General features: G+C 39.8%; 3 protein-coding genes across 5 annotated transcripts; 1 reads left to right on the forward strand and 2 right to left on the reverse strand.

The window, feature by feature from the left end:
* The first annotated feature begins 180 nt into the window (after nucleotides 1-180).
* Nucleotides 181-8,430, forward strand: LOC135675879 (sphingosine-1-phosphate lyase-like). Its single transcript, XM_065186494.1, has 15 exons — nucleotides 181-473; nucleotides 563-608; nucleotides 1,369-1,520; nucleotides 1,641-1,700; nucleotides 2,908-3,132; nucleotides 3,235-3,376; nucleotides 4,713-4,763; nucleotides 4,903-4,994; nucleotides 5,387-5,513; nucleotides 6,753-6,768; nucleotides 7,398-7,505; nucleotides 7,584-7,638; nucleotides 7,712-7,858; nucleotides 7,964-8,042; nucleotides 8,118-8,430. Exons 1-15 carry the CDS (start codon nucleotides 286-288, stop codon nucleotides 8,238-8,240), a joined length of 1,611 nt encoding a protein of 536 aa, XP_065042566.1. The 5' UTR covers nucleotides 181-285; the 3' UTR covers nucleotides 8,241-8,430.
* Nucleotides 8,431-14,167: 5,737 nt separating this feature from the next.
* Nucleotides 14,168-19,173, reverse strand: LOC135675880 (protein LAZY 1-like). Of its 2 annotated transcripts, XR_010514046.1 has the most exons (6): nucleotides 17,518-19,173; nucleotides 17,372-17,438; nucleotides 16,493-17,265; nucleotides 15,116-15,392; nucleotides 14,633-14,811; nucleotides 14,168-14,410 (listed from the first exon to the last, which is right to left on the reverse strand). XR_010514046.1 is itself a non-coding variant. In XM_065186495.1 (5 exons), exons 1-5 carry the CDS (start codon nucleotides 17,521-17,523, stop codon nucleotides 14,391-14,393), a joined length of 1,143 nt encoding a protein of 380 aa, XP_065042567.1. In that variant the 5' UTR covers nucleotides 17,524-19,173; the 3' UTR covers nucleotides 14,168-14,390. The 2 variants fall into 2 exon arrangements, 1 of the variants encoding a protein (XP_065042567.1); XM_065186495.1 differs by lacking the exon at nucleotides 14,633-14,811.
* A 131-nt stretch (nucleotides 19,174-19,304) lies between these two features.
* Nucleotides 19,305-21,508, reverse strand: LOC135582169 (uncharacterized). 2 transcript variants are annotated; one of them, XM_065186498.1, is made up of 3 exons: nucleotides 21,355-21,508; nucleotides 20,527-21,169; nucleotides 19,305-20,440 (listed from the first exon to the last, which is right to left on the reverse strand). In XM_065186498.1, the coding sequence occupies exon 3, from the start codon at nucleotides 20,400-20,402 to the stop codon at nucleotides 19,644-19,646; it is 759 nt and encodes a 252-aa protein (XP_065042570.1). In that variant the 5' UTR covers nucleotides 20,403-20,440; nucleotides 20,527-21,169; nucleotides 21,355-21,508; the 3' UTR covers nucleotides 19,305-19,643. The 2 variants fall into 2 exon arrangements, with proteins under 2 accessions (XP_065042570.1, XP_065042568.1); XM_065186496.1 differs by having other exon boundaries at nucleotides 19,305-21,268; nucleotides 21,355-21,504.
* Nucleotides 21,509-21,676: the final 168 nt, after the last annotated feature.

The raw sequence follows: 21,676 nt of genomic DNA on the forward strand, positions 1-21,676 counted from the left end.
GGATGTGGATCTTAAAGATCCGAATCCGACCCATTTTTAACATAACCGAAGGCTTTATTCTATTAATTAGATGCGGGTGGACTGTGCTTCACGGAGTTTAAACCCGCTGATTTGACTCCGCAGCGGTAAGCTGACCGTCAACTAAAGTCCACGGGACGCGTAAAAACGCAAGAGCGATGCGTGACCACGCTTCACGTCTCAGTTGTCGCCAACCAACCCATCGGTAGGATCCCTCTCCCAGGCATCGGCCGCCCTTCGCGTCCCTCACCTTACCTCGCCGGCTCAATGGAGGACCGCATGCTCCGCCTCCGTGCCGTCGCAAATGCCGCCCTCTCGCGGTACGAGCCTCTCGCCCTCGTCGTCGCGCCGCTTCTCACCCTCCTCCTCGCGCGCTCTCTCCACGCGCTCTTCCTCTCCGTCCGTGAGAAAGGGATCAAGGCCGCCGTTCTAGGGTTCCTTATCGCCTCCGTCAAGTGAGTTCTTTCTTGCTCATACGATTTCTTTTCGAGAATTCCTTGGCGATCGCTCTGTTCATGGTATGAGATTCTTGGATTTGGTGCAGGTCGATTCCCGGCGTGAGCTGGTATATTGAATCCGAGAAGAAAAAGGTGGGTTATTTGTGTAATTCATCTTCTAAGATTCTTTTTGATTTGTCATCCATGATTAATCCGTAGGGTAACAAAGGGTTCACCGTCTTAGAGAGCCGAGGATCGCATTTAGCTCAAAATTTTAGGATTTAGTTTGATGGGCTTTTCATGAATTTGGTGTCGGGATTTATTGTGACATCAATGGCATCATTTATTTCTGTGAGTTATGCACTGATAGGTTATCGAATTGTATTGGAGTATATGAACATATTCATGCGCCTTTTTGAATTAAATTTTTATGGTTTAATGTATGACTATCTTCTAATTCTTTTGGTTGTAAGAATATTTTAAAGACATCGATTTGGTGGTCTGTTTGCGATTATTTGTACTTTTAATTATAATGCTGTGGGGGTGCATTCTAAAGAGTGCAGAAGGATTTTAGCATTATATTTACTTCAGGAATCTCACGTTGGTGTAGATATAGTCTATAACAAATGGCAGACATGTCACAGTACTTTGATTTTGGTATACTCTTTTTGGTTGCCACCACCTAATAAAAATGGTAATATTAGATAGTTACCATACATCTGAATTTGGAAAAGCTCAATAATGATTCAGGACGTAAAATTCTTGGCCAGAATACCACTATTTGTGCAACAACAGCAGCATCAACTTTATTTACAGACTAAAACCTGAGAATTTTTTATTGTTCATTTTATTTTCCAATACACACATCTAAGGGACTGAAACAAAGATACCCTCTTTTCTCCTCTTATTTCAGGTTGTGGAGAAATTACAATCTGGTAGTAAGTCTAAAAGGGATAGCTGGAGAACTGAGTTACCAAACATTGGACTTGGTAAAGCAACTATACAGGAACTAGAAGATGCAAGGAATAAAGATATAGCTTGGCAAGGCAAATGCTCTGGTACAGTGTATGTCTTCCACTAACAGTTGAAGATTTTGAATAGGAACTTGACAACCGCTGTTGTTTTGTTTAATCAAATAGTCATTAGTGCTGTATACTTATCACGTTATCTATGGAATCATTGCAGATATATTGGTGGAAGTGACTCAGAGAACCATTTTGCTTTGATAAACGAGGCACATGCAATGTTAGTAAGATTTGATACTGCTTTACCTGCTAAATGTCTTGCAAGTACTATGTAATTTAGTTTTTTTTTTTTCCTGTTATGGCCTTTCTGTTTAAAACTTTCTCACCAGTCACCAATGTGAAGCTCTCTTGCACCTTTGGCTGGTGCTAACAGTATTTGCTTTTGTGGACATTTAATAGGTGATATGTCCTGGTGGTCATATAGCTGATGCTTTCTGTTAGTTCATTCATATAGCTATTATAATCTGTTGCTGCTGGAGGTACAATAGATATATGAACATTTTAATTGGTCTTATATGTGATGCATCTCTTTTGATGGCCTTCTAATCTCTATTAATGATTGTAAATGTGAGACATTTTTGCTAGACAAGATTTTGAATACTAGTCAAGTACCAATTTTGACTACTTATGAGACTGGTACTATACCATTATACTTGATGATGTGCTAACTTGTGTCACATGATATGACTTACAAAAATGAAAAAAAGAATACAAAGTGGTATTGAATTATATGTATCATTACAGTTCCTGTTATGGTCGCTAAATACCTGGTGGTTCAACATTTTGGACAATGACTTTTTGCTCTCACAAGTGTTTGCTCTGACAATGGTATCTGTGAGGTAATCAGTGTTAACTAGTCATAACTCACAACAAGATAAATGCAGTTTGTTGTCAAACATATTAGACATATGGGCCTTGTGCTTGCATATAAAGATAATACACATGCATGAAAACGTGTTTAACATTGTACACCATGGAGCTATTAGCATAATTTTTAATGCTTATTTGCATTGACAGTGGGCAGAAAAAGCATACCTAAGTCCAAGATGATGCTAGCTTAAGATGTTCTGCCAAAAAAGGAAAAAGGTGATTTCTGGCCTAGATAGGATGAGTGACTAAGAGAACAAGGTTGCATATAACTGTCCTAAACACCTATAAAAGATGCAGTTAGTTATGGCACACGTCTGAAAAACAAGAGGACTAAGTGGAAGAATTGGAAGTACTTACATCAATTTGATGCTAGCACTACAAGAGTCAGAGTTGCATATATATATATATATATATATTGGAAAGTAGCTTTGGTCGAAAGAGGCTTTTTAATCATCATTTCAGGGAATTTTGCCCTTTTCCCTTGGGATTAGTTTGCCCCTCTATGTTGTTAGGTGTTATGGACAACATTGTTGAAGTTATCTGTTATCTCATGTCAGGTTTTCACATACCAATCCATTGCATCAGGATGTGTTCCAAAGTGTGGCAAGATATGAAGCAGAAGTGGTTGCAATGACAGCTGCTCTCCTTGGCAGTAGAGAGCCGGCATCTGGAGGACAAATATGTGGCAACATGACATCAGGAGGAACAGAAAGTATATTATTAGCTGTTAAAACATCACGAGATTACATGAGAACCAAGCAGGGTATTACAAAGCCAGAAATGTGAGTCAAAGTTAGCTTAGTGCAGTGACATTTCTGGAAGTTACGCTATCTCATAAATATTTGTATATCTCTAATTGATTTTTCTTTTCCCTGTATTTACAGGATAATTCCAGGATCGGCACATTCTGCATATGATAAAGCTGCACAATACTTTAATATTAAGCTGTGGCGTGTTCCTGTAAATAAAGATTATGTTGCAGATGTTAAAAGAATTATGCGCTGCATCAACGGAAACACCATATTGGTATTCATTGTTATACATTGGTTGCTTTTGCCTCATTATATTTTATCATTCACAAGCTTCCATGATTATCCAGGAAGTTAATAAGAAAATTCTTCTGACTCTCCTATTCTTCTATAGTATCATGCTTGATTGAGTCCATCCCTAAAAAATCTTGGCATATTTTATAACATGCAGCGCCCAGGAAACCCTAATTTTATGTTGCCTCATATCTGAGTTTCTTTGAGTCAATATGGTGACCTTCACTTGAGCAAGCACAACCTAGTTTGATTTGTGCTTAATCAATTCAAGATTGACTTGCTGATTCAAAAACCATGCTTATTTTTTGAAGCACACCATTATGTTTTGAAGCCCTATTTAATTTTAGACACCTATGGTTGACCATGTACTTAGATTTGGCTCTCTATCAGAATTGAGCATAGGATTCTCAGTCAAACATAGAGTGGTCACTTTCAAGTTGTTCTATATTGAACTCTAGCACTAAACCAACTAAAGGATGAGCTACTTGATTCAATTGCCTACTATCATGTGAAGCCATGTTATTGATTATCTTGGAAATTTAACCTTTTACTTCAAATAATATTAGTTTTATCTGGTAATCATGAAACAGCAGCTTAAATGTAATCAAGCAAACTTGAAAAATTAGTTGGGGCATGGTCACCAAACCATCGGTTATAAAATGCCAGTCCTGTGTGTTATGTTGTTTATAGTTGCCCAAATGCTTGCTCCAGTTGTTGTCAGATGTTTGTTTTCACCATAGAAAGGAATGCTAACTTACCAGGAACTATGTTATTTTATGCTAAATACGTCGTAAATTGAAGATACGATGATTACAATTTGTATCATGTTCTTTAATATTATTTATGCTATCAGCTCTTAATCTGTCTGCATATGCACCCACCAACGCACATGGTTCCTGGACATTCTGCCACTTAGGAACATGTAAGATCGGACAAGTATGCTATATCTCTTTACTCTATATATATGCTTAGTGGAACACCTTTGGAGTTTAAGCAGTGCATAAAGGTCTAGTATTTTAAGATAGAGTAAATGAATTCACTGCAGCAAATTTGCAATTACTAGTACTGTCAGACTACACGAGTGCAAATTTGAATGTGAACTAAGATATCTGCGCTCAATTTGTGGACCTGAATATAGCTGTCATTTAAAACGATTTGTGCATGGCAATAAACAGAATATAACAAAGTTCTGCAGACTTTTATCGCCATTTCATTTTCGTTTCGGACAATATTACAGAACACATGCTTCATATTTTTTAAATTTCTCATTGGGCTGCATTCTCATAATTTTGAATTAAATTGTTTCCATGTTCTTTCAGATTGTTGGATCTGCACCAGGGTTTCCACATGGCGTCATTGATCCTATTGAAGTATGAACTATGTATTAGTGTAATTGATTTTATCGTTCATGTTACAGCTTTTTATGACCATAAACAAAATGAAGTATGGCTTTTTGAACTTTACATGTGGTTCCTAATTTAATTTATTAATTTATATTTTGCTCCACAGGAGCTTGGGGATTTAGCATCAAGATATGGTGTTTGTTTGCATGTTGATCTTTGCCTCGGTGGCTTTGTTTTACCATTCGCTCAGAAGCTGGGGTATTTTCTGCAGAATAATCCATCTCCTCTTACATATTCATCATTTTACTTTTTATTTTTTCTTCAGCTTTTCTATTACCGTCATGTTTGTTACAACATAATGATTCTTACTAGAGTTGTCTGGATTAGCACCAGTTGGTAGGCATTGAACTGATGTTTGGCCTTTCGACTGCAGTCGATAGATCAATTCTACTTGGTCCAAGGATGTAATAATTAACTACCGAAGAAAATATATAGTATTTCACTGTGTTGAAGTGAACATTCGATATAGCTAGAACACCCAAATACATTAAGTCCATTGGTAAGAGGGGTATAGCTAGAACACCCAAATGGATAAGACATCTATTGCTAGCCTAACTTGATCTCATTTCATATTATTCATTGTTATGCAGGTATCCCATCCCACCTTTTGATTTTTCTGTTAAAGGGGTTACATCAATTTCAACTGATGTTCACAAGTATGGATTAGGTCCCAAGGGCACAAGTGTGGTTCTTTACAGAAATCGTGAGATAAGAAAGGTAACATGATCTATCTTCGAGATGTAGAAATTTTGCTATTTCCTACGTCCTGACTGTTCTTATGCTTGAAGAGATTTTGGAGGTTGTTCTTGTTGAATGACAAAATAAACTACAACAAGCATGGTAGTTCCCTCTACTTGTCAGTTGTCATGTGCCATTAAGTTTGTCAATGAGTCCCTTGTCCAAACTTCTACAGCTAGAAATTATACATACTTATGATTTGATGATTGTAGACTTTGTCAAATCTTCCAATAACTACAGTCGACTCTGTTTATGTGATCCTACATTAATGAAAAAAAGGCTTGGATGATAATGAAAAGCTTTCTGTTTTTGTTGTTCTAGTTCACTTTTATTTTCAGAGAATAAGTTTAAATTCTCGTTTGAATTCTTATATACTAGTGATAATAGTTCTTCTCACAGATCTTCTTTTCCTATAGAGAAAAGAAACAAGAAAGCCATTTATAAAACATCGTACATTTACAGTGACAATTGCTAGATTCAGGCTGTAAATTTGAAGGTCCAGTTTGCTAGGAAGCATAGTCTTAAGATGGAACTTAAGTCGAAAATTGAATGTTTGGCTTGTTATTGCCATCCCAGCAGGTCACTTACAATGACATCACTTTATGTACCAGACTTCGATTTGGTGCATGCATATCTGCTATACTTCAGATTTAGTCTTTGCTACTGTGCTGGGAATGATTACACATTAAATCGAAACAGGTGATATGTGCTGTCAAACACAATCAAGAATTTGAGGATATTTTTAGGGGATTATCCTGTTTCAGATTTGATTTTGAATTGAAAATTTTACAACATTCCATGGACAACCACAAATTTGTTATGGACATGTGTCCACATGTCCAAGTGTCTAATTCGACAAGACAAATGGAGATATCGAGCAATTATAACAGTAATAATTCTTAAAACAATATGATACTCATTAGTACTGGTTCTTAAAAAAAAAGAGAGTTTATTATAGCATTGTGAATTTCTTTTGCTTTCTAAGTTCATAGCAAGTTTTTGTTCTGTAGCTATTGTTGTTTGATGTCAGAAGTAAGTGTGGATTTTGTGAACACACATCATACACAATTTTTGGTTTTGGATATGTGTGCATGTAACACAGAAAAACTATTGTATACCTTGCTTTTTTTTTCATCTATAATGATTCTACTAATGCTTCTTTTATGTTTGTTGTGGCACATGGTTCCTGTTCCCTTGCTGTCCATTCATTTTCTGCAGCACCAATTTGTTGCTGGTAAGGACATTTAAATCTCTTATGTACTACTACTTTTAGATATCTGAAGATCATATAAGATTTGGTATTCATACTATAAGGTCAGGAATGAACTTTCCTTGGTTACTTGACATACTAACTCATCTATCAATGTGCAAATATAACATATGTAACATATTCTCTTGGAATTATTATTTTTTGTACAATTCATCAAGTTAAATGTTGTAATGTGATTATTCCTGGTTATGGGGCATTTTTGTGCCTCTTAGCAGATGATTGTATTTATTAGATATTGTTGGAATTAAAGTTTGGTAGTGAGATTATTTAGCATTATGGATATATAAATACTTTTCAAATGTTTTTATTCTTCATTTACTATTGTTTTCTAATGAAAGACTATGGACATCTACCTGACCAGAGGTGAAAGTCCTAGATACCTGGTACTTGTCCTTAGATACCGGATGATACTTATGAGTTGTGAGAACATATAAAATGATGGCTGTATACTCAGCATGTAGCCACATTGATGTGGTTGTATAACTGATCATTCAGTCAAAATCAAAATCAAAATCGCCCAAGGGCCAGAAATTGAAGTCAAATCAAAGTAGCAAAATTGCCCCTTCATAAGTCAACCTTTTTTCTTGCTGCAGTCACAGAGTGGTCAGGTGGGCTATATGTATCCCCTACTATGGCTGGAAGCAGACCTGGTGGGTTGATCGCCGGGGCTTGGGCAGCAATGATGTCTCTGGGGCTGAATGGTAACAAAAAATGTTGCTCATTCATCTCTTCTTGAAGCTAAATTCATTCTACTGACCCACATGGTAATCACATTTCAGGTTATTTGGAAAATACAAGACAAATGATGGAAGTCTCCAAGAAGATACAGAAAGGGTAAAGTGATGTTCTTGTTATCTGTTTCTATTCAAGATCTGCAATTTTTTCTGAAATTTGTATATGCTCACAGGATAGAGGAGATTCCAGGGCTGTTTATCATTGGACAGCCACACATGACTGTCGTGGCTTTTGGCTCCAATGATATTGACATCTTTGAGGTCAACGATATGATGACCTCGAAAGGATGGCACTTAAATGCTTTACAGAAACCCAACAGGTAGATCTTTATCCAAACACGTTTTCTACTACAAGATTGCAGTGTTTACTTCGATCCGAAAAATCTATCATGTTTGTAACCATTTTGCTTCAAAATTTTGGGCAGTATTCATATCTGTGTCACCCTTCAGCATCTTCATGTGGTCGGAGACTTTCTGAGAGATCTTAGGGAGTCTGTGAAGATGGTAAGTCCATTAAGAAATACCAAAATCATCTGATGTCAGTGTCTGACTAATCTTGTCTTGCTCTTTCGTTTGCAGGTAAAAGAAAACCCAGGTCCGATCAGTGGAGGGCTTGCACCACTCTACGGTGCCGCGGGAAAGATGCCTGATAGGGGAATCGTGCAGGACCTGTTGGTTGAGTTCATGGACAGCTCTTGCTAGCTGCAGCATTTAGACATACCAATTCTTAAGCTCTTTGCCTCACCAGGTTGTTGCAGAAACGTAATTGGATGATATAAGTATTTCAGCCATGTCAACATAATTTAGCCACTCAAGGGGATATTACTGTACAAGAATGTAGAACACTTGTTGTTTTACTTCAAAAACAATCAATCAGGCGTTATTTAGTTTATATGTAATTGAGTTGTGAACTCCGTTCTCCTTCTCAACTCTTTTATTGTCAATCTCACTGATTTAGGAATCATATTCATACAGGATATTTGATATAATGTTCATATAAACAGAAATTTTTTTGTGTTTTAACAGTTTGGGGAATGGAAACGGAACTCCTCCTTTTTTTAACACATATATAAGGAACTCAAAAAAAATTAGAAAAATAAAAAAAACTATTTTCTAGCTCTAAAAGTTTCAAAAGAAAAAACAAGATGGGTCATCAAAATAGTTCTAGTTGTAAAATGAGTTCTAAAACAAATATTTTTTAGTTCTAAAATGATGTTTTTTTTTTATCATTTCAGGCTTGTAAATATAAGTTTTGTATAGTCGTCACGTACAGGTAAAACTATCTAGAAATAAGTCATCCATATAATCATTTTGAGTTTTTTAGCTACGTAGAGTGGTGCATAGTATTAATTAGTATAATACTTAGGAGCTACCTAGGTAGCATATGGCTGGATGGGTCTTTGGGGTAGTGTATAGAGTTAGTTCGTTGCCTTGCTCTACAATAGTATCATGTGGGCATTTGTCGAGGCTTTTGATCATAGTGGATTACCTTGGATTCTTTGTCCACGCGATCGTTCAGAGCTTACAAAATCTATATTTGTAATTTATATTATCTATTAAGTATTTACTGAAATAGATACTTATGAAGCTCGAGTTAAACATTTTCTTCAACCTATCTTCTCTTTTGTAGGTTCTCAAGGGACCATAAGAGATTTCGGGAAGACTAATCCTTTACGAACGAATATGCAAGGGTGTCGCGTGACTTAGGTAAAACCAGCTAAGTTCCTGATAGATAATATCATAGTATGACAACCATACTTAGAAACATTTAGCATAAAAACATGGAGGACATAGTAGGGCTACGTCGAAGGTAGCCAACATGTGCGATCGTTTGGGAGAAACAAGCGTTGAGATGTATGAAAAGGAATTATTCAGAGTGAGAATTCAAGATTGATATTCAAAGGAATAGTCAAACCTTCACATGAGAGGCACCACGAGACAAGCGAGTTTGGAAGAATGTATAGCGCACAAAGATTGTGATGGCCGAATTCGAGCTATGACTCGACGTTGGCAACCAAACTTAATGGTGCTCAAGATAAGCAAGACACTTGGAAAAGGATAACACCGTGCAAGGTGGGATGAGTTTCTTAGCGACTAAAAGAGTTGTGTAAAGCTCACAAAATTGAGGGAAATTGCTAACTTGAATAATTCATTACTTGTGCAAGGGCTTCTATGCAAACAATAAATTGTCCGTGGCCATCCCAAAGCGATTGAAACTTTCTCTTCAGTATGATAATGATACATCCATAAAAGGTTAAAGTATGAAGTGAGTTTAGTATGTTACTAGGCCTTGAAGGGTGCAATATGGGTTATATTGATGAAGAGTCATAATCTAGCAATTACGTTTGCGGAGACAAAAATAATACATAATTTGTTTAGCAAGTGGACGGTGGTATTTGAAACTTCTAGAGTAAAGGATGCAATAAAGGAATTTGCTCCAATGAGACATATATCCGTGAGGGATAAGTCCCGATTCTCTACAGGATGAATCGTTTGCAACGGACCACACATGTTAAGGAGGGTACCTCAAGACAATAACTCCACCAAGCTCAACGGACCGAGCGAGGGATAATGAGTCATTGCATCATCTCTCATAAGGTAATGTGTTGGTGAACACTTTGCCAGATCAAAAGAGGGAATGACCCAAGACAATACTAAACAAAGGCATACTTAAAGTCGATGTTGAGATCGGACTCAATAAAGGGTTGACCCATGGAATGGTAGGTATGAGAGCCACCATCAACTCAATGCAAATCAAGGAGTGGAGTAATTTGGGTGGAACATAGTGAAGTGCCCGAGCCGCATAAAGGGAGTTGACATAAAAGATAAAATATAGAGCAAAGGTACAAAGCTTTCATTAGACAAAGGTTAAGAATATGAAAAGAAATAAACTCTGAGGTAAGAGCGGGATCATGTCGTTTCATAGGTCTCTCATTCTGATAGAGTGGACTCAACCTACATAGTGCCAAAGTCGAAGAGAGTATTGAGGCATATGCACCTTATCTCGACAAAACATTTGATTGAAGAACTAAGACAACTTAACTTATAGAGGCAAAGTTGGGGTCAGAAGGCCTTCATATGATGTAAGATGATAAGAGGCGAGTGCTCTTAAATAATTTGTCATAGTACTATTATTCGAATTACTGTAAAGGAAGTAATACACAATGAAGATTGTGTTGGGGAGCAAAGGTCTAGGATCCAAACAATGAGATACTAAGTTTAGTGAAGTTGACGGATTTTAATAGTTGCTAGGTGATGGACTATCCTAGAGATATACTTCGTCCTAGTGTAACCCAAGAGTAAGTGGCCAAAGGTCGATTGCCACTAGAGTGAACATAAATGGAGGTGGCGAAAGCCATGCAATGTGCTGGCAAAGACCACATATGGAGAGATTGTAGTCCGAGTTCATCCCACGAAGATCAGAATACGATGAAGTTATCATCAAGAGGCAACATGGTGCAGCGAATCATGGTGGAGCAGTTCAAGATAATGTGTCATACACATGAGAGGTATTGTAAGAGACTTGATCAAAGGGAGATATGACCGAGAGCTACTAGGAGCTCCACTTCGATGAACAACATAACGACAAGAAAGGATATAGATTCAAAGAGTGAATATCATGGTACTAGAGAGGCGGGTCTTTTGTATATGCATCAAATTTTGCATTAAATGAAAACCTTAGTTATCAACATATAGGGGCTATGTATCACCGAGAGAAAATTTTGAGTGTAAGTACTAGTGAGTCCCATGGGGAGGGCTTGTTCATACAAATGTATGATTAGAGTGGCTAGAGAATTGGATTGATCCAAAGATCATATTCGCTTAAGGAAGTCCGACAAGTCAAAGGGCAAAATCTAGCAAGCGAATATTGCTACCAAAGAAGTAAAGGAGAATAGAATCGGAGTGAGTCCTATAAATTGATGGCAGAGGCCATGTATGAGAGTTACAATCTATCTTTCTATTGACCAAGGAGAATTGCTCAAGAAACATAAAGGTGTTGAAGCAAGTGGTTGAAAGTGATGAGGAAGCGATGACTCTTGAGAAGGCAAGCAAAGTTGAGTAACCTTTGCTTTCTCAACTCTTAAGAGAATGGATGAAATCAAGTATTCTGGTTCTCTTATTTATCTGGTAGAGGAGCTCTGCATAGGTTCAAAGACCTTTTTTAGAAACTTGGTGGAAGACAATAGTTATCCAATCCTCACCAATGGTGATTGATGTTATTGAGAGTAGACTGTCTGTTTTATTTTTCAACAAAATATCAATCAAAAGTGAAATTAATGTGAACCTACTTGAAGGCGACAACTAAGTGGAAGAGGAATCGATAAACAAATTTTACAAAGAAAAGATAAAAAAAAACTTTAAAGTCTGCGAGGCGTTGCTCATTAAAGCTCCAATAAGTGTCCACCCAATTCAAGCGGCATAAGACATTTGAAAGACTAGCGCATAACAAAAAATATATTTTTGTTTATACGAATGATTCATAGAAACCAACAAGGATCAACACAACTCTATTGACCCCACACCAAAGTTAGAGTCATGACGAGTTAAAGCAACATGTCGGATCAAAGTTCGACTACTCAACAACAATGATGGAGTACATTTGGAAGATAAGAGACATTGCAACCAAAGCAGAAGATTGAAGATTCAACAAAGGTGATGTGATACAACATCCATGTAAATAAGTGAGGGAGAATGTCATAAATAAAGTTATAAATAGGGTATTTGATATGATGCTAATATATGTCTGTGTCTTTTGATTTTGTTTATACTTTGTACAGTATATAGAACGTTTATGGTAGGTTTGGCTATCCCATTTTGGTTAGCATTTATGGTCGTTTCAGGCTTATAAACATAAGTTATTTACAATCGTCATGTTGAGATAAAATTACTTAGAAATAGGCCATCTAGATAGTTATTTTAGAAGTTTGCAACTCTATAGAGTGGTGTAAAAATGTCAGCCAACACAACACCCAACATTACCCAACATTTTAGGAAGTAGCATCCAGAGCTGGTTCGCTGTCTTGTTCCATAGTAGTATTATATGAGAATTTATGGAGACTTTTTGTTACATGAAAAATCTTGAATCTTTTGTCGTATGACCGTTCAGAAGTTTATATTTATAATTATATTACCTATCAAGTATTTGCTAAAATGATTGTCTGTGATCTGGAGTTAAATATTTTTTTAATCCATCTTCTTTTTTGTAGGCCTTTAAGCGATTATAAGAAGTTTTGGGGAGAGAGGCTAATCTTTTGCGATGGACACGTAAGGCTATTATATGATTTAGGAAAAATCAACTAAGTATGTGACACCTTGATAGGGTTGTTCAAATCGGTTCAAATTGAACTAATTTTTGGTTAAAATAAAGTACGTGCAAACGAGATCAAATCTAACTGGTTAATATGGTGAGGTTAAATGATTTATAATTTTAAGTAATTTTTAATTTTTTTTAAATGAATCTATGAACTAATTGAAATCTTAGTCCAATTGGGCTGAGATAGATTTGTGAAATTCGACTCAGATCATTTAGGTAATTATGATATGGTTAAATTAATCTTTTAATTAATTTAATTAACTAATTAAGAACTTAAGATAACAAACTCATGGTTGATATTATTTAAAATCAATTTGATTCAGTTTGAATCGATTAACCAAAGTGAAGAAGAGTCACATCGAATTGAAATTGTATATCATCTTCAAAATCGAACTATTGATGAATCGATTTATATCAAATCTATTTTGAATCAAATTGATTTGAGTTTACACCCTTGCTAATCTCTTGCTGTGAGTAGAGGCAGATCAAGGGATATTGCTTTGATACAATTCGTAACACTTAACATCACTATGCATGTCATCGACTTAGATGAAACTTATTAAGTTCATTTGACTCGAATAGTTAATCTTAATCTTATCCATTTCTGATGTGCGATTAATCATGATGTTATAATTTTTTTTATCATAGTATGATGCATATGAGGTGTAATCTAATGATGACTCAACGATGTGTACTTCCGATATGAGACTAATTGGAATGTTATAATTTTTCCCGTAACAAATCCTCTAACTTCATCTACAAGTAACATTTTTCTTAGTCACACCCCCTCATTAAGCCAAAATATTAAGTTGATTCTAATATCAACTATCATGACTCAAATCTAATTGACTAATTGACCTATCAACTTCCTTGGACCCAAATCACTAATTAAAATATTTAAATTTAAATTAATAATAATATAATAATCAAATTTATATAAATCAATTTTAATTTTATTTACTTTATATTTAGAACTAATTAGAATGTTACAAACCAATTAGAGGAACCATTCAACAGACAATAAAAGAAAAATAAATGAAAAATAAGTGTCCCATACTGCTGATCCATTTCTTTTAGACGCAATTCTTCGGGTCCCTATCAACACCTCACGCAGCATCTGCCACATGCAGTGTCTCCCTACTCGCAAACACACTGAAAAGCTACTCAAGAAACTGCTCCCCACATGACCCCATCCATTACAGACATGCATGCTTTAGTGCAGTTGCAGTTGGACGAGCGTCCAAGATCCAAAAGTGGAAGCATTGCCTGTTGATATGCATGGCAGTAATAATTCTCATATGAAACTTAGCAGCAGTGGTAATAATAATATATTTATTCCCACGTACATAAGGTACAAAAGAAGAACATTATAAATGTCCACCAGAAAGGCAGCAGCTTCCACACTGGTAACTGATTCAGAATATATTTATTTACGTCCACACTGTAAACTTATTCTTCGATTCGACTTCTCGTTATAAAGGTTCAATTTACTTCCATGACTTGTGTGGATTCAGGAAGTTTGACTGGCTCCTTCCCTTCTACAGCTCCAGCACCAAATCTGTCAGGTCCCAATACAGAAGAACAGATGTTTCAGTAGTAGATTTTAAGATGGAAAATGTCAACTACAGAAGTTTTTACTTGATGAATTTACAGTTCACATAATATCTGCTGATTCACAGGCATCGAGCGGTCAGACAACTCATCTACACATGAAAATTTTCTGCAACAACATGAGATTGTACTGATGTGCTTTGAATTAAAAAGACAAATTTAACCTTACGTGTATGTGTATCTCCACTGGAATAACAGATTTTGGAGAAATGCTGGAGACAAGAGAAGTGCTATAAGTATTCAACATATGAACCTCTCTCTCTATATCCAAGAGCTATCTGTCATCCTTTGGCATCCTAAATCAGATACCATATCAACTGTGTTGGGACGTTTTTTTTCCTTGGAATCCTTAACCAGAATAAAGAGAATGAATTTTAGTCGACAAACTTAACAACGAAAAAAAGATGCTAAGGCTCCCATGTTCAGCATAGAAAGTTTTGTTTTGATGGGCGTTGAATGTGTGCCTAAGCCTTACCTGTGAGTTATTTTCATTAGCTTATAGAAAGAATATGCTAAGAAGAAAATGAACAAACATTGATAGGCAGTTGGCAAATCATTTCCAAACATAATGCAACTGGTCATTTTTTACTTCTACCTAAGATATAATGATTACAGTAGATTGCATCTGAATGTATTGTGAAGGGACACTTACAGTCTGCGTCAGTCTTAATCCAGTGTTCCCGATTGATATTTGAATCACAGCCACTAAAAGCATTGGATGGAGGATCGGTGCAGAAACTGATGTTTAGAATGTCTTCTTTTCTGCATTCACCTTTCAAAGTGGCCAGTGTGCTACCTCCCGTACCACTGAGATCATTGCCTCCAACTAGAGCCGTGTGATCTTTCTTCTCGATCTTGCCAGTCTTTGAAGCTTTCTTAGTCATGATACTGCTCTCAGGGTGAACTTTTCTGTGGAAAATTTGAAGGATCTGAAACATGAAAACAACTCTTTTAGAGGTTGGATATTGTTGAGGATCGTTTTTCTAGAAACTAGTCAGACAAGAATTCTTGATGTGAATCACTACTGACATGTCTGATCAAAGAAACATACAGCTACTCCATATCATACATGTATACAGACTAATAAAATCACTATCACTGTAGCAAAGTTAGCAAGATTTCAGAAACAATTTTCCACATAGATGTACAATGATTCAAGAAACCAAGGTGACTTGCTGACAGATTCTTTATTCAAGAAACAACTGTTCTAGAACTACCACACTTGTTGCTTACTAGCAGCCTACAGATACGATGAAGAAGGTGCTTTTTGGATGGATTCAGATCTAATGAGGTGTTTGTCAAGTAACAGCCAAGTGTTCTTGTTATCCAGATAAACACTAAAATCTCTGAAGTAGCTACTACAGATAAAGCAGACAAGAAGTAGCTTTAGATCGAATATGCTGGTTAGCATGCCCCATGTGATTGATTTATAACAGCTAGTAAGAAAGAAGCATCAATCCAATCAAAACTTTTATCTATGGGTTCACTTTTAGGCAAATCAATTTCCTTGTCAACCAACAGTGCCATCTTCACATAGTAAGGCAGGCATAAGAGGACAACCAGTTTTTGGCACTTGTTACTGTCCAGATTGGCTTGGCTGACATGGAGCCAAATGAAGGTAGGGCACAGCTTGGCTCAATGTAGAGACACTTATCACAGGGTGATGGCCACTAGAGACACTTATCACTGACCCAAAACCAAGATCAAAGTGTTGCCCAGTTAGCAAATGGTAAAAGGATTAATTCATGCATACATCACCCCTCATTATGGATTTCCCTGGTTCTCCCAATATGCAAGACATATGATTGACATACAGATCGATCTTAAATACAAATACATAACAATAAAAGCACCTTGAAATTGCATGTGATGAGTTGGAGACGGTGGTACATTGATACCATGTTCAATGTCTCTACTGGGATTCAATGTCTCGTTATGTTGTTTATGAATATGATGACTCTGAATCATAAATTGATGAATTTTTTTTTATGTATTGTGCAAAAATGAACGGTGATCTCGTGATCCGTACCTTTTGGATCTTCGTCTCCACCGTTGAAGCATGAGTTGAGCCACCACCACCGTCCGATCCTTTGCGATGCTTTGCCATCGTGGTTCTCATCAAGCACATCTCAGCCGTCGGCTTCCCCTCCGCATGGCCCCCGCTGTCTACCCCGGCGAACTCGGCTTCCTCCGCCTTTCGGCCGCCGCCCTCCGCGATCCGGCTCATCATGATCAGCTCCCCCAGCGAGGCCCGCCGCTCCTTCCGCGCACCTGCCACCGCGGACGCTGTCTCGATCGGCGACCCGAACGGGAAACCTTCAAGCGGGCACGCCGCTGCCCCGGAATGGCTGGAGCGGGCGGAGGACATCCCGCCGCCGCCTCCGCCCTTCTCCGCCTCCGTTGCCAGCACCTTCTCCAGCTCCGCTCCCACCACCATCAGGTCCCTCTCCGTCGCCTCCGCCTCCTTCTCCGCGATCGCTTCTAGCGCCGCCGGCGTGACCAGCTCCTCCACCGCCAACACCAAGGGCTTCTTCTCGTCCACCTCCCCGTTCGCCTTGGCGTCAGCCTCTGCTCCCTTCTCTTCGATTGGCCAGGACCCAGTCCCCAGGGTTCCGACGGTGAGGAGCCCCCCGAAGAGCACCTCCATCGCCGGATCTCCCCCGCCACCTCCACCATCGCCGTCAAAGAGCACTTCCGCATCGAGGCGGAGGCTTTTTACCTTAAAGGGTTCGTATTGGCGGCGGCTTCGGTGGGGGTCCTCGTCCAGCGACGGTTGCCCGGCGAGGCAGTTACAGGTGCCGCCTGCGACACATACGGACAAGCGTCCGAACTTAATCGCGGTACGGTGTACCCAGAGGAACACGTCAAGTCGCCAACCGAGCACTCAAACAGACAAAGGTGAACGTACCGTCTCCCAAGTCCTTGAACACATCGCCGCTGGTGGAGCGGAACCTGCGGTGCATCCAACCCAGAAGCTGCAGCGGGAAACGAAACCGTGTTGAGGAAACGGTGCAATACGGCAAATGCATGAAGTGAAAGGCGGAGGATACTCACCTTCATCTTTGCTGCTGGGTGTGCTGGAGGAAGGGCGGAGGGGGTGGAGCGGGGAGGATAAAAGGAGGGGGAGGGGGCAATGTCTCAATGATGAAGGCGGGAGCGTGTGGAGGACGATGGTGCGTGAAGAGGAACACGGAGAAGGCAACAACAAAGCAATGCGCAGGACACTGTTACGCTAAAACAGCATGTGAGTTCGGAGCTCTGATGCAGAAGAGCAAACGCGACAGGACAGGAAGAACAGAGAGGAGGGACTACGGTGTGGCGTGGTGGTGATCCATTTGGCACGATGTCGCAGTGGAGAGGGCCGACATGGAAGGGAAATCTTCGGAGAGAAGGTTTGGGACGCACATCGTTGTTACCCCCCAAACAAGAGAAGACAAGGCTAGCTGAGCCAAGAACAGAGTATCCCATCTCCATAATGTTAGATATCATCGATGAAGAGTGCAACGATTTATGGAGGATCGCTACATGCGTTGTCAGCATAGGCAGGTGGGGGATTTGGTTCTCTCATTGCAGTAAGTACTTCAAAAGAGAAAATTTCTCCGTATTTACGTTTGTGTCAACTTAAAATAAAATAATTTCTTAACGAAAAACTTAATTTTTTATATAAAAAATAGACCAAAAAAAAAATTATCAAACCACATTAAATTTTCAGCATTTTTTTTTGGGTGTATTCTTTAATTTGATTTTGATTATTTATATCTATATTACTCTCTTGATTTCGTTCTTCTCTTCCTTCCCAACGCTTGCGGCTGCTTAAAAGGATGTCCTGTGGATGACAGTCCGAATGAATACATTGTACCCAATCCCATGTCCCTCCACTGCAATAGACAATGTCGTGTGATCCGAGTCAGATATGTGGCTCACCCAATCTCCCGTGACCTCCTTTGGGGCCACTCGAAATGGCTTCATGCAACGAAATCACACCGAGAAAGTACAAGGTGTAGAATAATGACATTAGTACTGAGAAAACAAAGCAATGGCCTTTATTACTGTCCCAAAGCAACATGTACGCTTTTGGGCACCACCATGGAAGCGGGCATCTCCGTAAGCGAGTTGACCATGCTAATCGTGTCATTTCACGAGACCTAAACCGCTCTATAAGAAATTATGAAACATAACATTTTTATTTAAGAATTCACCCTAAAATAATTTTAAAATCACAAAACCGATTATTCAAACTGAAATAATTGATTTCAGCTTTCACAGATATAAAAACCGAAACTCCTGTTCAGTTTGAAATTAGACAAATCATTGGACCAATTCGATTTTGGTTCCATTCCGGTTTGAGTCAGGCTAGCTCCGGTTCTCATAATTATCCCAAGTGTTGTCACCTCACTAATAACCAGTTCAACACCATCTCCGTCATTAGTAATAATAATAATCAAGAATCTAACATCACCTGCACCTAATCCAGGGCAAGTAGCACGTCACCCTTCCTTATCCTCTACAGCCAAACTACGTATATATCATGACTAATTAGCTTTTGTTGGTACTCTCCAAATATACATAATTAATTCCCCAGGTGCAAGTTCCAAAAACCCTTTTGACTCCCCGAACCAACACACCGTTCAGACCCCTTTGGCCTCTCATCTCGGAAGGAGACCATCCCAAACTTATAAACTCACCAGGGCACTAATCCACTCTCAACAAGAAACATGCAAGTGGAAAACCCCCACCACTCTAATTAATATCCAGCCACCGTACCAACTCAATTCCCCTTAAAAATCAACTCAGAGTACATGCAAAAATTTAATGCGAAACACTAACAAAATACCAAAAACTAAATAGCTTCCAACGATAGCAATTGTAGTTTGAGTGAAACTGGTTTATACAAACTAGCTATTGCAATATTACATGGGCCATATTAGACATAAAGTAATGCTGTGATTGAGTGAAGGACAACATATCTAAATAATATCCACATATCTATATCCCGGCCAGAAAAAAAACAGCAAAACTACCGGAAATAGGGAACATGGACAATTTACACAACTCTCTAAACAGCATCTGCGGACTCCAAATTCCAAAACAGAACCACCCAATTAAGCTATATTTTCTATATTTTCTCCTTTTTTTATTTTTTTCATTTTAAATTAAAAGAGAGAGAAAAGAAAATGACCTCAAATGCCCGGACACCAAAGGCTCCATAAACGAGGGTTGAAGAGCCCCATCAGGTCCGGCCATCCCCTCCGCCTCTCGCTGGACACAGCCACCGCCACCGTTTCCTCTTCCCCGCTCCTCTCCTCGCCCTTTACCTCCGTTGCGGGCTCTGCTGTCTCTGAGGCTTCCTTCACTTCGCCCGAAAAGCGGGCGGCTCCACTGGCCACCGATGCTTCGAACAACTTCAGCTCGTGGACCACCGACGCTTCCACCTCCACCGACTTCCCCCGCTCCTTCTTCCGCTTCCCCTTCCCCTTCTCAGCTCTATCCCTCGCCTGCCGCTCCCTCCGCCGCCCCTTGCAGCCATCACCACCGCCCTTGTTCTCCGAGCTCGCAAGGCGCTCCTCGAACGCCTCGATAGCCTGGTGGATGAGCTCGCGGTCGGGGGAGCAGTCCCACCGCGACCAGAAGCTGGCGTAGCAGTCGAAGCATCCGCAGTCGAAGAGCGGCCGATGAGCCGGCGGCATCGCCTCCCGGCGCCGCCTCGGCTCCATTCCGGCGGCGGGACCATTGATCGACTGCGTGATCAGGTACGCCAGCACCTCCTTGTCCTCGCAAGTCAGCGCGGCCGTGAGGGCCAGGATCGCTGCCGGGAGGAGCTTGAGCACGGCGAGCGCGTCGTGGCGATGGACCGAGGACCCTCCTTCGTCTCCACCGGCAGACGGTGGCGCCGCTGGCGACGGGTGGACCTTTCCCTTCCCCTTGGGGTACAGGTTCATTGCTTGTTGTGGATCCTCTTTTTTCTGCCTTCTCCTCACTATATATATATACACTCACATTTGTAGATATTTTTGGCCCAAATGATGAGAGAGAAAGACTAGGGTTTTACCGGCCTTTACTTACCACCCAACGAAGACAGAGCGAGAAGCGTCTGATAGTGATGTGACCGACGTGGCCGCACATTCTTACTCGCCGTTGGATCCCAGATGGGCAACAAATAAGGAGAGGGTGTTGCTGCGAGATTCGTGTTCTCTCCGATGGGGCCTACCTCGCTACTCGCTCTGTTCGATCGCCTACACCGCCTTAGCCGGTCGGGTCGACTTTTGTTCTCGGGGTGGTTTAGGCGTAAATATACGCACGAGGTATCATGATCCGTCGATCGAAAATCGACGGCAGACACTTTCTCGCATATTTTTTGTTGTGCGGACGCACGGATCGAGCCAAACCGAGAAAAGATCAACAGTTTACGTTGTTTATGGGTCGGAGAGGCGGTGCGGCATATTTAAATGTTCTCTGATATGTCGAAACTACCCTATATGGCGAGGGAAAATAGTGGATGTCGTGTTGAGGCATGTCGAGGATTTAGCGAATGGGTGATGAATGATGAGAGCGGCGGATGACCAAGGGCGGGAAGTGGGCGCAAAGTACATGAGGTAGACGTATCCGGGGACTCTGATGGCGCTTAGTTCCCATGACACGACCCCCGCAGATGGAAGCATCGGAGCCGTCGATTTGCTGATGCTCACGTACGTACGGTGGCTGCATTCTGCACACAAACAAACCCACTTCAGCTTCAGAGGTGACATGCGATGAGTGGGACGTGACCAGAAGGACTGTTTCTGAAACGGGCATGGGAATCGAAGTCCTGTCGGGATTAAGGGGGTGGAAATGGAATGTGAGTTGGGGAAGGAATGGGAGACTAAGAGCAGACATTGAATTTGGGCTACGTACATGAAACAGAGAGTGGTCTCTGATTGAGAAGCTTGGAAAGTTTCTTGCGACGTTCAGCTCAGTTGTTGACATTGAATTTGACGTGATTTTGGTGGATATACAAAAGAGCTTCTCGGAAGCATCCTTGATTGGAAGAGTCACGAGCCTTGGTTTTATTCCTGTCATGACTACGAGCAGACAAGTGCGGTAAAATTAGCCATTGTCATTTAAATTCCTGGCATAGAATGTAAAGGCATAACTACAACAAGCTATGTCAAATGCTGATGCATCAAACGGGTACATCGTATAGACTATTACTTCTGTGCATCAATAAATAGTTTTC

Source organism: Musa acuminata, chromosome BXJ1-6 (assembly GCF_036884655.1).
Source record: "Musa acuminata AAA Group cultivar baxijiao chromosome BXJ1-6, Cavendish_Baxijiao_AAA, whole genome shotgun sequence".
Classification (NCBI taxonomy): Eukaryota; Viridiplantae; Streptophyta; class Magnoliopsida; order Zingiberales; family Musaceae; genus Musa; species Musa acuminata.